This window comes from Callorhinus ursinus, unplaced genomic scaffold, assembly GCF_003265705.2.
Source record: "Callorhinus ursinus isolate GAN/ISIS: 27379988/994484 unplaced genomic scaffold, GSC_fseal_2.0 scaffold41, whole genome shotgun sequence".
NCBI classification, from domain to species: Eukaryota; Metazoa; Chordata; class Mammalia; order Carnivora; family Otariidae; genus Callorhinus; species Callorhinus ursinus.
This window is the reverse complement of record NW_027397103.1, coordinates 1904441-1922319: the sequence shown is the minus strand read 5'-3', so window position 1 is coordinate 1922319 and position 17879 is coordinate 1904441. Positions and strand designations below refer to the sequence as shown.

Here is a 17879-nt window from a genome sequence, read left to right as displayed (position 1 = left end):
TTTACCTCACTGACTACTTCGAATTTCACTTCTGTTATCACAAAGACATATTTTTGAGAAGAGGCATACATAAAACCCCTACATGATCCTAAGTCCTAAAAAGAATCTGTCAGGTTGAACTACATAAAACTGCCAATATTTGACAAGTTTTGACCTACCAAGGCAGTAACTGCAGTACTGCTTGTTCACTAAATACTCAGAAAGAAAAAGATGTGAAACTTTGTTTCTACTACTAAAATATACTTACAATCCCTTCTGGAAAGCTTAAAGAGAGACAGCAGTACAAATCAGAATAAATGACACTACTATCATTATAAATCATAGTAATGCTCATAATTAATGAAATAACAATTTTCCAGACAGGGGTCTACAGAGGTTAAGTTTCTTGCCCCAAATTAAACAGTGGGAAGAGAAACAGAATCAACATCAGTCTCTTGACTAAGCTTTGTTAATATCATGTTTCCATGAAAAGTCTGCTTCTTTTATTGAGCTTTCCATCTCAGAAATGGCATCATTACTGGATCCAGTTGTTTAGACCATAAACCTTGGGAGTCTTCCTTGACTCCTCTCTCTCACACATACTATCCATTCTATCAGCAATCTTGTCCTAAATCCACTGACATTTCACTCCACCACTATTAGCCAAGTTAAGGCCATCATCATTTCTTGCCTATACTTGGCCAACACTCTCCCAGTTTCCCTTATTTCACTTTTCCCTCTTACCCAACAAGCTATTTCTCATACAGAACCCAGAACAATATTTCTAAAACACAAACCAGATTATGTCACTTCCTGCTCTCAACCTTCTGTTATAGGTTGATTTTTCCAACTGCACATGGAACACTCTTCAGGACAGATCATATGTTAGGCCATAAAACAAGTCTCAAATTTAAAAGGACTGAAATAATAAAAAGTATGTCTCTGACCACAATGGAATTGAATTAGGCTCTTAAAATTCCTTTCAACAGAAAGAATTTTGAAATATCCTAAAACAGTAGGAAAATAAGCAACATGCTTATAAAGAACCCATGAGTCAAAGAAAAAAAATCACCAAGGAAGTTAGAAAATATCTTGAATTGAATGAAATGAAATACAACATAACAAAATTTATGGGATGAAGTTAAAGCAATGCTTAGGGAGAAATTTGCAGCCTGAATTGCCTATGTTAAAAAAGAAGGTTTCAAATCAGTAACTTCAGCTTCCACCTTAAGGAACTAGGAAAAGCAGCACAAACTAAACCCAAAGATGGAAGGGTGGAAGGAATAATAAAAATGGAAGCAGATGGAAGGAATAATAAAAATTAGAGTGGAGATCAATGAAATCAGAAAATAGAAAAAAAAAATAAAGAAAAATTAATGAAACCAAAAGTTGTTTCTTTGAAAAGATCAACAAAATCGAAAAGCCTCTAGCTAGACTGACCAAGGGGGGGGAAAAAAAGACCAAAGATACAAATGACTACAAGAAAAAATTAGAAGAAGGAACATCACTACCAATCAATAAAAATTAAATGAATTATATATAAACAATATGAACAAACTGATGCCGACAAATGAGATCATTTAGAAAAGATGCACAAATCCTAGAAAGACACAAATTACCAAAACTGACTCAAGAAGAAATAGAAAATCCAAGTAGGCGTAGAAGAAGAAATAAAATTGGTAATTAAAAATCTTCCCACGTGCAACCGTAAGAGCGCTGGAATGGTTATACTAACATGAGACAATATAAGAGTTTCATGACAAAAATTGTTGCTAAAGAGTGACATTTTATCTCGATCTATTAGGAAAATACAGAAATTGTAAACAGAAAGTGAAAAGACAAACCCACAGGCTAAGAGAAACTCTTTGCAAGCATTTATCTGATAAAGGACTTGTACCCATAATATATAAAGAATTCTCAGAACAACAAGAAGGTGATACAATTTTAAAATGGGCAAAAGACATGAATAGACACTCTTCACTAAAGAAGATACACATGGTAAATAAGCACATGAAAAGATGCTCAATACATCATTAGTCACTAAGGAAATGCAAATCAAAACCACAGTGAGATACCACTTCGTATCCACCAAAACAGAACACAGTATCTATAATCAAAAGACAGATAATAACAGAAATTGGAACCCTCATACATTGCCAGTAGGAATGTAAAATGATGCAGCTGCTTTGAAAAACAGTGGCAGTTTCTCAAAATGTTAAAAATAGAGTTGCGTATGACCCAGCAATTCCAGTCCTGCTATCTACTCAAGAGAAATGAAAATTTATGTCCCCACACAAACTTGTACATGAATCACAGCAGCCCAAATGTGGAAACAACCTATCAATTGATGCATGGATAAACAATATATTCGGCAATAAAAAGGAATAAAGTACCGACACATGCTATAACACGAATAAACTTTAAGAATATTATGCGAAGTGAAAGAAGGCCATCACAAAAGGCCATATATTGGATGATTCTACTTAAATGGAAATTTCCAGAATAGGCAGATCTATATAGAGACAGAAAATAGATTAGTGGTTGCCTAGAGCAAGGGAGAAGGCAAAGGGGGAACGACTGCCAATGGATACAAGGTTTCCTTTGGGATGATAAAATTGTTCTAAAATTGGTGATAGTTGCACAATTTTGTAAATATAATAAAACCACTGAATTGTGCACTTTACATAGGAGAATTTTATCTATGTATATCTCAATAAAGCTGTTAAAAAAAAAAACCCCAATACTTAAAAAAGAAAAAGGAATAAAGTATCGAACCAAGTAGGAAAAAAAAAAACCAAAAAAAGCCTCCCACAATAGAAAGCTTGGCTTTAGACACGTAAACTCTTAACAAATATTTAAAGAAGAAATAATACAATTCTAACACAGTCTTTTCAGGAAAATGAAAGGGAGGAAACACTGCCCAACTCATTCAATGAGGCCAATATTATCCAGGTACCAAAGTCATAAGACGACCAGTAACAAGAAAAGTACAGACCAATTTCCCTCATGAATACAGACACAAAAATCTTTAAAAAAATATGAGCAACATTTAGAAGAGTTATATACCATGAAGTGAGATTTAGCCCAGGAATACAGAGTTGGTTCAACATTAAAAAATTAATATACCTAGGGCCGCCTGGGTGGTTCAGTCAGTTAAGCATCTGCCTTTGGCTCAGGTCATGATCCCAGAGTCCTGGGATCAAGTCCCACATCGAGCTCCCTGCTCAGTGGGGAGTCTGCTTCTCCCTCTGCCCCTCCCCTTGCTTGTGCTCTCTCTCTCTCAAAAATAAATAAAATCTTTAAAAAAATAAAAATATACCATATTAACAGAACAATGGATAAAAGCCACATGACTAGCTCAATAAATGCATGAAAATATATGACAAAATCCATTCATGATAAAAACTCTCCACAAACTAGAAACAGGAGGAAATTTCCTCACTGATAAAGGGCATTTATGAAAAACCTACAGCTAACACTGTACTTAATGGTAAACAAATGTTTTCCCCTTAATATTAGGCACAAAGCAAAGAAGGATGTGTGCTCTTTTCACTTTCTATTCAACACTGTACTGGAGGTTCTATCCTATACAATAAAGGGGGGAAAAAAGGAGGAGGAGGAAAAATTAAAGGCATTCAGAGTTGAAAAGAAGAAACAAAATTGTCTTTATTTGCAGACATTATCCTGTGTGTAGAAAAACCTATGGAGTCTGTATAAAAAAAACTATTAGCACAATAAATGAGTTCATCAAAGCCATAAGATACCAGATCAATGTACAAAAATCAATGGCAAGTTCTACATACTTAGCAATGAAAAATCCAAAATGAAACCAAGAAAAAAATTCCATCAAAAATTACACCCAAAAAGAACGAAATACTTAGGAATATCAAAAAGAATGACATACTTAACAAAAGAAGTGCAAGCCTTGTACACTGGAAATTACAAAGCATTACTAAGAAAAAGTAAAGATCTAAGTAAATGGAGAAATATTCCAGGTCCCTGAACGAGAATATTAGGAGAGCCATTCTTCCCAAAATGATCTGTAGACCCACAATACATATAAAATTCCAGAATTTTTTTTTTGTAGAAAATGACCAGCTAAATCTAAATTTATGTGGCAATGCACAAGATCCCAGAGTAGCTAAAATTCTGAAAAAGTACTAAGTTGTAAAACTTGCACAACTGGATTTCAACAATTATAAAAGCTACAGCAATCAAGACACTTTGGTACTGTCCTAGGAGAGACATATAGACCAAAGAACAGAAATCAACATCCAGTGATAAATCCTTACATTTACGGTCAACTCTGTTTTCACAGTGGCACCGAGGCAATCAATGGGGTAACGGATAGACTTTTCAATAAATGGTGTGGGGACAGCTGGACAGCCATGTTCGTAAGATGATTTTATATTTTACTTCATGCCACACAAAATAATTAACTCACAATGAATTATGGACTTAAAGGAAAGCAATAAAACTAGAAAAATTTTTAAAGAAAACATGAGAAACTCTTTGTGCCCATGAATTAGGAAACAACTTTTCACCAAAAACATGATACAAAAAGTTGGTAAGGTGGACTTTATCAAAATTTAAGACGCTTACACTATGAAAGACAGTATTAAGAAGATACAAAGGCAGGGCGCCTGGGTGGCTCAGTTGGTTAAGCGACTGCCTTCGGCTCAGGTCATGATCCTGGAGTCCCCGGATCAAGTCCCGCATTGGGCTCCCTGCTCAGCGGGGAGTCTGCTTCTCCCTCTGACCCTCTCTTCCCTCTAGTGCTCTCTATCTCTCATTCTCTCTCTCTCTAAATAAAATCTTAAAAAAAAAAAAGGAAGATATAAAGGCAGAGACTAGGAGAAGACATTTGCAAACCCTATGACTGAGAGAGAACTTGTACCTAGAATATTTAAAGAAATGTTACAACTCCATATAACAAAAACAACCCAATTTAAAAATGGCCAAAGATCTGAATAGACATTTAACCAAAGAAGAAAAACATATGGCCAATAAGCACATGAAAAGATGCTCAACATCTTTTCAACATTCTAATCTGCGTTATTAGGGAAATGCAATCAAAGCCAAAATGAGGTATTATTTCACATCCTAGTACTAAAATGGCTGTAATAAAAGAACAGTAACGTGTGCTTAAAAAAAGCTCCAACATGCTATGGTTTGAACTGTATAATTAAAAATGGTTAAAAATAGTAAATTTTATATTTTATCACAATAAAAAAATTTTTTATAGTCCTAATACTTAAAAAAAAGATAGCAGTGAACAAAGTAGGAAAAAAAAATGATCTTCCCACAAAGAAAAGCCCAGCTTAGGTGGTATCACTGGTGAGTTCTATCATATACATAAAAAAGAAATAACACAATTTTGAATAATCTTTTCCAGGAAACAGAAGAAAACACTTCCAGACTTATTCAGTGAGGTCAATTTAAATGCCTTAAAGTATAAAAGACATAATGTATTGGACGGACCAGAAGTATTAAGAACTGGGTTCCAATCCAGAGTTTGTTAGCAAACAGTTGTGTAATCTTTGTGAAGTTACTTTATCTTGTTGGGCTTCAGTTCCTCCATTTGTAAAATAAGAGAGCTGACCAGAAAAATCCTTTCCATCTATATAATTCTACATTTATTACATAAAATTTTGTTTAAAATTTGCCCAGTCATATAATTGGTATAACCTTTCTGGAAAACAGTATGGCCATATGTATGTAGTAAGAGGCAATTCACACTCTCTGACAAAGTTTTTCAACTTCTAGATATTTGTCTTAAGGAAATAATTTAACCAGCCAAAGAACACATAAAAAGATGGTCACTTTAACAATCCACATGTCCAATAATAGTGGAGTAAGACAGTAACACAAAGAAATATCAAATTACTAAAAATTTGTATGAAGATTATGGAAAACATTTTTTGTTAGGTAAAAATAATCAAATATAAATGATTTACATATGAAAATGTACACGGTATATAAATTATATTTTTGCAAACAAAAAGTCATTTCTACTAATGAAAGTAGTATCAGAATTTTGAGTCTAAAAGATTTTGTTTTTAATTACAAAGTAGTTTTTGAAATGTTGATACACTATATACTCAAAGAGAAAAAATAAAAAACTTGTCCAAAGTATAGATATAAAATATCAAGATTATGTTGATAAGGTTCTAAATTCCTCTAGTTTGATTAATGCTTCCTAAGAGTGGTTATGAACCTAGGGCTCTCAGTAGAAATCTCAATGATTAAAACTTTCATCAGCTGATACCGGAATTATCAATAGTATTTTACCTGTTCTACCCAGAGTTGAGATAAAGCCTAGAGGTCTGATTTTATCAAATACTCATTCAAGTACAGCTATAAAACTGGGCAGTTCAAAATCCTTATACCTGATTATTTCATTTATCACTGCCAACCCCTTTCAAGTTCTCTATTTAAAATTTCTCAGGCAGCCTTCATTTGTAAATATATAATCCACAAAACATCTGAGTTATACAACCACTAAAGTTCCTCTCTCTCAAATAAGGAGGGAAAAGAAGCAGCAAGCGCCTAGCTTCTGGATTTTCCTTTGTATTCCATTCCTACGGCTGCCTGGTAGGACAGGGATTTCAAGAGGATCCAGTCTCAGCATTGCGAAGTTCAGTAGAGAGAATACTTGGTGAATGATTCTTGGGCACAATCCTAGTAATAGTAGGTTGAACTGTATGAAATCATTTCTGTAGGTCAAAAGAGTAGACCATTGGTAACTGCATATGGCTCAACCAATGTCAATGCCTCTATATTAAGGAAAACTTTCTGTTCCCTTTCAAACTCTGTAGAATCACTGTCAAGGATTCTCTCCTTGATCTTTTCAATGAATACACTTATGTGAGTCATTATTTCCAAAACCAGAATTAAAGCAATCTTAAATTTTAATTTTTAAGCATTTTTTACACGTTTGCATTAAAATGAAGTATTTTAACAGCAGCCAACCAAAGAATAAATATCAGAATTATTCCACTCTAACTCAATTCTTGTTAGTCATGTTTCTCTTCACAGAGCAGTAAGTTTTCACACTTTCAGAGTAATGCTTCTTCCACCTCCAACTGAAATCCATACATATTGAGAGAAACTCACCTGAAACTACCATAGACTATAAGTAGAATGGAAATCAGAAATGTAGACACTTGACTGGAATCCACCAGGGAATAGGCCCTAGAGAAATAAGAGGGGAAAAAAATTAGATCACATGCCACAAGTCCTCATGGAGTTTACAGTCTGGTGGAGTTTCATTATTGTTTTTAAGTTAAAAAAAAAAAGCGTAAATTAGCATGAACAAAACAGCATAATTAAAATGAAATCTGTTTGTTTAATATAAAGAATACATGTGTGGGTTCACAGCTATTATTAGTTAATGCACTCAGGATGTTAAATGATATCAGTGTAAAAAATCCCACCTCTGTATACCACATATGCCTACAACATCCACTCCCAATTTAAGAAGTACCAAAATATCTACCATCACTGTGCCAAAGATAAAAAGTCTCAGTGATTACACTGTTACCAGTTTACACTTGAACGGTCAATAGTATTTTACTGCTTTTCCTCAGTGATGAGGTGAAACCTGTATCTCTCTCCTGAATTCCATTTCCATTTTTATAATTGCCCACTGGTTCTCCCCATCTGGGTGTCCTACAGGAGTTTTTCCAAGACAACAAGGTCCAAAATTAAAGTCAGTATTCTTCCCTTCATATCTGATCCTCTCAAGGAATGGAATCACGATTCCCTCACTTCAAAGCTAGAAGTCGGCTGCATCCTTAACACCCCCTTCTCTTACTTCACACATGGTAACAACAGTCAGCAAGTCCTGCAACTGCCACATCCCCAACTACCCCACTTCTCTAAACTCTACTGGCAATTCTTTAGCTCCCTTCTATAGCTTGACCAACAGAAATCTTGTTAAGTCTGTCTCCAGGAGTTAACCCTTCATACCAATCATTCTTGTTAGGGATTTTCCTAAAACAAACTTCTCTTCATTTTTTCATTCAGCAAATATTTAATGATGCCTCTGTGCCAGGCACTCTGCTAGCGACTGGGGATACAATAACAAACAAGACTGTCTTGGACCCTCACTGAATGTTCTAAAGGAATAAAAAAAGTAAACTCCATTCTTTCCAAAGGAATGCAAACAAAAAGTTAACACAAGCAAGTGAATATAATCATGGAAAATGTTGCAAAGGGGAGAGAGACAAGTACAAGGTCCTCTGAGAATATATAATAGGTGGATCCTATGGAAGAACTGGGCAGAGATGGGGGGCTTTCCTTAAGGGAATAGATGAATGAGTGAGATACAAGACACAATAATGGATTTGGTGATTGTTTACGGGAGCTAAGAAAGCATTCCCAGCTTTCTGCTGAGCAGCTGGTGGATGGCTGTATCATTAAGCAAAAAAGGCAACATATGGAAGCAAATTCCTTGTATGTTGGGTTTTGGACTGTTGAGGAGATAGGTGGATATGTTTGTCTAGAGCCCAGAAGCAGCTCTAAGCCAAAGATATATACTGGGAGCTCATCACCTTCAATATGGTAATTGAAACCATAGGTGTGTGTGAGACTGCTGAGCAGTAGTGAAAAGAGGACCTGGGAGGAAAGCCTGAGAAACTCCTAACATATAAAGGCCAGGAAGAAGGAGAAGCTGCAAAACACATAGACACACCCCCCAAACTGAAAGAGAAAGAGGAATAAAACCCAGAAAACCCAGGATAGCAGGGTGTGATGGGAGTGTTTCATAGAGGCAGCAGGATCAGATGATGCCTGAATTTAAACCCTTGCTCTGCCACTTACCAGTAGTTACTCAACCTCTCAAGTTCAGCTCCTTCACCTATAAAATGTGAATAATGGCACCTACCTTAAATAGATATTAAACAATCAAATGAGGGGTGCCTGGGTGGCTCAGTTGGTTAAACGTCTGCCTTTGGCTCAGCTCATGATCCCGGGGTCCTGGGATCAAGCCTCACATTGGGCTCCCTGCTCCATGGGGAGCCTGCTTCTCCCTCTCCCTCTGCCCCTCCCCCTGCTTGTGCTCCCTCTCTGTCAAATAAATAAAATCTTTTTTTAAAAAATCAAATGAGACAATTCCTATAATGAGCTGAACACAGTGCGTACTCAATTAACAATCATTCATTGTTAGTATTAGGAGGGAGAGGTCACCTGTGCTGAAGGCTGCAGAGATAGCAAGTAAGATAAAAACCAGTGTCCATTGGATTTATTTACCATGTAAGTCACCTGTGACCGACTGTAGCAAGAACACTTTAAGGTATGGTAGTGATGGGGGTCAGGCTGGAACTGGCTGAGAATTAGAATTAGGCAAATGGATACTGACATTTTTTTCAAAGGCATGAGGAAGGGAACAGCAGAGGGAGGGGAATGTAAGGATAAGGGAGGCCTGAAAAAAATTTGTTTTGAAGATTTACTTATTTGAGAGAGAGAGAAAGACTGCATGCACGTGCAGCAGGCGGGAGGGGCAGAGGGAGAGAGAGTCGTAAGCAGACCCTGGGCTGAGCGTGGAGCCCCATTTGGGGCTCGATCCCACGACACCCTAAGACCACAACCTGAGCCCAAACCAAGAGTTTTGGCTTAACCGACTGGGTCTGAATTTTTTTTTTTTTTAAGACAGGAGATATTCAACCTTTTGTGTATGCTGAGTGGAAATTATCCCAGTGAGGAGGGAAAGACTAGTGAGTACAGAGGAGAAGTTTCCTTTATCTTTCTAAAAAATAGGACACAGTGAAATTTCAGGATAAGATACTGTGATCTGTAGTGTCATTTTTTTGATCTTCAGTTTTTAGAGGCACATACTAAAGTAACTGGGTGAAATGACAGGATTTAAGGTTTGCTTTAAAATGTCCCAGGGGGAAAAAAAAAAGGCAGGGGATAGATTTTTTAAAAGGTACAATTATTTTTAATTATTGAAGCTAGAATGATAGGTAGATGGGAATTCATTATAAAGCTGACCCTTGAACAACCTAGGGGTCAGGGATGCTGACCCACCTTCACAGTCGAAAATCCATGTACTTTTGACTCCTCAGATACTTAACCGTTGACCAAAAGCCTTACCAATAACATCAACAGTTGACTAATATATATTTTGTATGTTATATTACATATTGTACTCTTATAATAAAGCTAGAGAAAAGAAAACGTTAAGAAAATCATAAGGAAAGTACATTTATAGCCCTGTAGTGTATTTACCAAAAAAAAAAAAAAAATCCATGTGTAAGTGGACCTATGCAGTTCAAACCCATGTTATTCGAGTCAATCACACTCTTCTACTTTTGTGTATTTTGAAAACTTCCACAATAAAAAGTTAAAAAAGATGTTCTGGGTCATGAGTTCTGAACCACAGCATCCCACCGAACCACCCCTTCCTAAAATTTCACTCAGCGGAGGGAATGGAGATGCAGGAGACAGGACAGCCACCCTAGCCTCTCTGCTAGCCTGTGTTCAGCGATGCAGCTGTGGTGGGCCAACGTGTCCTCTTTTAGACAGACAATCAGACGACGTAGACAGGGCTTACCCACCACAAGACTACATTTTGTATATTAGGAAAACTTAATCAATTTCTCTTTATTTTAGAATTATGTTTCTTGCTTCAACAATCACTTTTGTAAATATCTCTTCTTAAAATTCTGAAAACAAATGACATCTGTTTAGAAGGAACATTTTCTTAAAAACAATTTTTTTGGAAAACCATATAATCATATGGTACAAAAATCAAAACTATGTGTATCAAAAGGTGCACACCAGAAAGTCTCACTCCCCTCTAGTTTCCCCCAAGTCCTCTTAGGTAACCACTTTTATTAGTTTCTTGTAGAGCCTTCTAGAATATATAATATACACATATTTCTCACCATTTCTTATACAAAAGGTAGGACTCTGTACTCCCTCTACCCTCCTTTTACAATATAGCCTAGAGATCTTCCTCTGTATCAGTATGTGCAGATTTTCTCTTTTTTATTTTCTTTAAGCTGCACAGTATTCTATTGTGTGGCTACACTGAAAAACACAGGGTTTGTTTTTGTTTTGTTTTTTTAACAAATCCCTTTTAGATGGACACAGTGGTTGTTTCCAAAAATTCTCTTAACTGCACTTCTACAAAAAAAGCCATGTAAATTATACCTGCAATGCACACATGAAATGACACGTCTGTGTAGAACAAAGGTCTTCAAAGTGAGACTGCAGATCACAGAGGAAATACACATGCAATCTGATAGATATTGCCCAACTGCCCTCCAGAGAGCTTGTATCATTTTGCATTCTCACCAGCAACTATTAGGGTTCCTCTTTCCAAAGCCTTGCCAACAGTGAGTGTCATCTAATTTTGGAATTTTTACCAATTTGAAACATGAAAATTGGTATCTCAATATGGCTTTCATTTGCATTAATTTTCTGATGTAATTAAAATTTTAAAAATTGATTAAAAGTGAGCTTAAGCAGGTTTTCACATGATTAAAGGCTAGTAGGCATTTTTAAAATAATTTAAATTTTTTCCAGATTCCAGGGTTATAAAAAACAAAGGCAGACTTTTCTTTTTTTTTAAGATTTTATTTATTTATTTGACAGAGAGAGACACAGCGAGAGGGAACACAAGCAGGGGATGTGGGAGAGGGAGAAGCAGGCTTCCCGCCGAGCAGGGAGCCCAATGAGGGGCTCGATTCCACAACCCTGGGATCATGACCTGAGCCGAAGGCAGACGCTTAACGACTAAGCCACCCAGGCGCCCCTTTTTTTTTTCTTTTTTAAAGGATCTTTTCTTTTGCTGGTGTTTCACTTGGAGTGGATGCCTTGGCTTTTTTGTACCCTTTGTATTTTGAAGCCTATTGTCATTACCTAAAAGGTAGATTAGAGTCTAAACTTCCCAAACTCAGTATCTTAAGAACTCATATTATTGTTTATTCCTTTTGCTGCATCTCTCAAATCAGTGGAGACTCTCCAGAGACTCATCACTTAAGACTTCTAGATGTCTGGGGTTGAACTGTTACTAAACCAGCTCTTTGTCTTCCACAGATCCTCTGGGCTCTGCTCTTGTCTCTGTGGCTGACCATCTTGCAGTCACTGACTTTCTTCAGTCTTTTTCAAGGCAAGGGTTTGACCATGTGCAAAATGCCTTCTAAAGAGGCTGACCAGGGCTACCAGCCAATAAGCATGCTACCCATTGCAGAACTAAATGCATAGTTTCAGAAAATGGTTTCTTTTAAACAGTTTTATTTTTCCAATCTATACAAGAAAATTTGGTGAAAGCTGACTCCTGATATATCCATGGTATTTTATAATTTATAAGATTTAAAAAAGTTATTACACTGCAAACTGTACCAAGTATCACATAATTAGAAGTTATGGGTTATTTGAAATGTCATACATTTTCAACTCAAACTACCATTACGGAAGTTTTACAAAAAGCTTTTTAACACAAAGAATTTATTATATAGAATACGGTTTAAATTAATTTTAGCCAATTTGCATTTTAAAAACAGTACTTTCTTTTAAAAAATTACAAAAATGGGGCACCTGGGTGGCTCAGTCAGTCGAGTGTGCGACTCTTGATTTCAGCTCAGTCATGACCTCAGGGTTGTGAGACTGAGCCCCACACTGGGCTCCATGCTGAGCTCGGAGTCTGCTTGTCCCTCTCCCTCTGCTCCACCCCCTGCTCACGTGCGCGCTCTCTCTCTCACTCTCTTTCTCTCAAATAAATAAAAATATTTTTTAAAAATTACAAAAATAATTCATGTTTATTCTAACAATCCAAATAACAGGTTAGAAACAAAAGTACAACTGCCTCCTCCCTCCCCCTTTTCTGCACTCCCATTCCCTAGGAGTAGACACTGTTCACAATTGGGTGTGTGCATCCTTCTATATAAATTGCAGAATGTATACACAGCCATAAAAACAGACATGCACATATTCTTCTATAACTTACTCTTTTTGAAAACTCAACTACATACCAGGAGCTATTCTTTTCTATTGCCTTACCTTATTGGCCTTTGGGTATAAAATTAAGACATTAGAAAACCTGACAAAATAGAAAGCATTCTTCTTTTTCTTTTCTTTGAGAGAAATCTTCTAGGTTCAATGAATACAACTTTTAGCCACATACACACTATCTAAAAATTCTTATTTCCGAGGTATTAACTATGGCAGGATCTCCCAATGCTTCACACTTTTTCATCTCACTTTACTTTCTAAAATTAGGAGGGTAGACTGTTGTTTCTGACCTCAACAGAAACAAATGGATGCCCGTGCCTGTGTTGCTCTTTTTCGTCAATTTAAGATTTAGTGAAGGCAGGAACATTTCTATTGCCCTTTTTTCAAAGGCAAACTATGGAATCCCACAGGTAAAGATAACGTCCATATCCTGACACTGAACAGTCAAATCTCCTGTGAAAAACATGAGGAAGCACTTCATCTTGTGCACTGGCAGATGCGCTCTAACAACTCCTGTCAGGCCTAGAGGCTATCAAAAACATTGATATTATACATAATATTACATTTCAAACGTGTATAGAAATCATTTTTGGAAAATAACATCTGCTTACGAAATGTGAACATGCTAGCACATTTTGTCACAGACACTGAACATGTTAGAACATTCTGCTATCCTAAAACAACTTGACGATGAAGTTTTTCTTTTTTCACATTTACCAGAAAACCTTCTGCCACTTACATTCTCTAAGTTTAGGGACTTAGTCACATAGATGCATTATGTTTTATGAATCACTTATGTTTACTTCACTAGAGGTTGCCTGTATCAAGTTTAAGTAGGAATATGTACACTTTACTATTAAGTCTTTAAAAATTCCTGAGGACAGAAGGAACTATTTAGCTGATGATAAGCCTAGGATGTAGTTAGAAACACAAGTTCTCCCCCCTCACACCAGCTGTCTTAGCCAACAGTCTGCTGGGTCATGTTGTATCTTAATCAATACAAATAGATAATTACAAAAATAGCTAAAGTAAAGACTGAATGGAACATAAACTCAAATATCAAACTGCACTGTCCAATATATATATAGCAGCCACTAGCACTAAAACGGCCATTAGCCACTAGCCACATGTGGTTATTTAAATTTAATTAAAAATTTGGTTCACTGGTTATACTAGTTGAATTTCAAGTGTCCAGTAGCTGGTGGCTACTGGATTGAATGGCCAGATAAAGAATATTTCCATCAAAGCAGAAAGTTCTCATGACTGCACTGACATATACTTGTATAGGAAGATGCCCATATTTTATTTAAAAACTGGGCTTCTGGGGTTTTCTTGGTGGTAAGAGTAACATCCGACATTTTATTGAGTGCTTAATTCTCACAACCATTCTGTGAGGTTAAGTCCTACATGTCCACAACCCCCTAGCCAAAACAATACCTTGTGAACAGATGTGTTGCAGAATTCCAAATTTTTTGGATCTTACACAGAAAACACCCTCACTGGGGTCTAGTGCAGTGCCCCATAATCAAATATTAATGTTTCTGTAGTGAAACATGAATAACCACACTAAATAAGATAAAGATTAGAAACCACTTCATATCAGCTTAGGTCAGGTTTTGCTTCCAGAAGAATTACAGAAAAACTCTGGGTTTTCAGAATTTGGGGTTTGGGAATTGTGGACATGTGTGATTATCACCATTTTGAGGTGAGGAGCCAGGTGCAGTTCTGAACATAGGCAGCCTCACTCCAGAGTCTCCCAAATTGACTTGATCATCTGATGACAAACTTGGGAGTCAGGAAGCTCTAGTTTCTATCTTTAATTATACTATAACTAGCCATGTGATCTTCCCTGGGCAAGGCTTTACATCTTTCTGGTCTCTATAAAATCCTCTTTTGGCTTAGATAAACTCGAAGGCCCAACTAATCTTTATTTTTAAGATTCTAGGTTTTTATATGTTTTTCCTCCAAAATTTTAAGTATTACCAAAAATATTTCTGTTTGGCTGATCACTGGCATGTTATAGGTAAATTAGCACTGTTTTCAGGCCACTGAAAACTGATTACTTTTTTTGAGTATAGTTGACACCCAATGTTACATTAGTGTCAGGTGTAAAACATAGTGATTCGCCAAGTTTGCACATTATGCTATGTTCACCACAAGCTACCATACAACTGTTACATACAACTATTATAATATTGTTGCTTATATTCCTTATGCTGTGCCTTTTATTCCTATGACTTATTAATTCCATAACTGGTTGGTTTAATCAACCCAAGAAAAATCCTTCTCTTGAGTCACTTTTTAAAAAAACCGGCCAGCCCTAGGGTCTAACCCACAGCTCTTTTGTTCCTCACTGCTGATAATGACGGGAGAAGAGGGCCTCATCCATACCACTCTCTCCTCTTCTCTTGGTGCACAAAAAGAAGTGAGGAAAGAATCAACAGCGCTTCCGAAGTATGCAGAGATCCTAGAACTTTACTACAGTATTGGGGTCTGGGCTTTGGGGGTACAACCAAAGTAGGGGAGGCAGGAAGGGAAAGGTATTCCAAGGAAAAAGGGGAGGTAGTCTGCCAATTCTAGGAAATCAAAGCCCTGCCATCTTCTTTATTTCACAACCTCCTCCCTATCCCATACTTCAAACTCCCAAAGCCATCAGCAGAAATGTTTCACCTCTCAAGACCTCCTAGGGAGGTGTTTTTTCCAGAGACTCGATGCACATTAAAGACAGGAACACACTCTACACCCCGAAACAAAGGAATTCCTACTGAAATTTAAAAAGAAACTAAATACATGTATTTTAGACATGCCAAAATCAGGTTAGCCAAATGTACTTAAGACAGAGGTGGGAGACTTTGCCAAGTGATGTATTAGTACAGGTTAGCTATTGAGGTATTTTATATGGTCACTATGAAACCCCTAATTCTTTCACTACATTCCCCCAAGCCTTAATAGACAAAGACAAAAAGCTACCAGAAAGTTCTCTCATATACAGTAAGATTATATATTCTACACCCTAAGATTTTTAGAACCATGCTGGATTTTATTTAGTAATTACTCTACAAACATCTATTTCTAGCTGCTTTACCAGCAAGTGCTTATAACACATATCCTGCTAAAAATCATGCCAAACTGAGACACAGAGAGTACTGTTCTATAATGTGTTCTATGTGTCAGCCTTCCAGCTATACAATGAAAGCATTCTTATCCATCCAACAAACCAAGCAACTAATATTCCAACCCGGCACAGACAGTGCCCTAAACTAGCACTATGCAAACTTTTTCATCTTGTAACTATTTACACTCTTGAAATGAAGATCCCTTAGCGTTTTTGTTCCTGTGGGTAATAACAATTAGAAATTAAAACTGAGAAAAATTAAAAACATTTACTAACTCATTTAAATATAACACAACCATTACATATGAGCATAATTTTTTAAAATATTTATTTACTTTAGAGAGAGAGAAAGAGAGAGCAGGGGGGAGGGGCAGAGGGGGAGAGTGTCTCAAGCAGACTCTGCCTTGGGTTGGCGTTGAGCTTAGAGCCAAACACGGGGCTTCATCTCATGACACAGAGATCATGACCTGAGCCAAAACCAAGACTTAGACACTTAACCAACTGCACCACCCAAGTACCCTGAGCATAAATTTTTTAAAAGAAAAAGAACTATTTTCTAAAACAAAAAAGAATTTAGTGAGACAAGCGGCATTCTCTTACATTTCTTCATAGCTTTTTAATGTCTGGCTTAAAAGGAAGACAGCCAGACTCTTCATACCTGCTTCTGCATTCAGTCTGTTGCCATACACTGCTTTAGTTGAATGCTACAGAGAAGGAAATCTGGCCTTACATAGGTGGGTAGTTGGAAAAGGGAGAGGTATTGTAATAACATTTTTAGATAAATGAGGATCCTCTTCTTTCATACAACACTGACCTTCAGCCAGTTGTAATTTCTTAAAGGTTAGCTTCAAAGTGAAATCTGAAACCGTATCAGTGAATTTTTGTTATTATGTTAAAATCCAATGGATTATATATTATGTTAAAATCCAATGGATTATGCCTTACTTTGAATGGATCTTCTATCCATGGATGATTTTTATAACATCACATATTGGTCATCTGGAAAACACTGATTCACTGAGATACATAGCTTTTCCACATGTTGTCACATTTCGTTATACAGTATCTGAAAAACCACATTTGTTAATATCATTCCTGAGGCTAATGATAACAGACAGACATTTTCCAAAATTCTAATTTTCACTAAGAAGTTCAAATTTCATCACTGGCGAAAGTACTGTGTGCGCACGTGTGTGTGTGTGTGTTGAGTGACAGGCTCACTTTATTCATTTTGGAGAAACTAACTGTCAAACATCAAAGGGTGAGTAACTCTAGTTTGTCTGTTAGTCATTCTTTAAGTAAAAACAGTGTTCCAAGAAAAAAGTAGCCAATTCAGCCAGCATCTGACATGACTGACTGCACAAGTGTTTTTTCAAGAAAACCAATGGTACTTTAGTAACAGCAGAAGTGCTTAATGAGAACTTTCCATTTCATTATTAAAAAATGTGTTCTCAAGGGCTGAGATTTAATAAAAGTAATTTTCACTGCTTCACCCTAAGTGAAACTGCCTTTTTTTCTTTTTTTAACAGTGTGTGCATGGTGGTGAAGAATATAGTGATTACGAGTATAGTTTGATGACACTACCTTGATTCCTGTTATAGCCCAGCAGTGGTTTTAACCATCACCACTTTTCACCATAAGAAAAAAAAAAAACAAAACTCAAAATGAAAAAGACAAATAACTTTAATGGCATTATGCAGTTTGACCCTATAGCCCCCCTGAAAGGGTCTGAGGAACCCTGAGGGATTCAAGGACCACACTTTGAGAATTGCTGCCTTATACATTTATCCACAAGCCCTGGCTATACAAACTGCTAGCATATTCT

The 17879-nt window shown here is 36.6% G+C and overlaps 1 protein-coding gene across 2 annotated transcripts in view; it reads right to left on the bottom strand.

Moving 5' to 3' along the window:
• Window positions 1-17879, bottom strand: part of SPPL3 (signal peptide peptidase like 3) — a 145670-nt gene that overhangs the window by 35804 nt on the left and 91987 nt on the right. For both annotated transcript variants that reach the window (XM_025889520.2, XM_073881000.1), the window contains exon 2: window positions 7096-7173. In XM_025889520.2, coding sequence (XP_025745305.1) covers window positions 7096-7173 — 78 coding nt within the window. The remainder of the gene's footprint in view (window positions 1-7095; window positions 7174-17879) is intronic.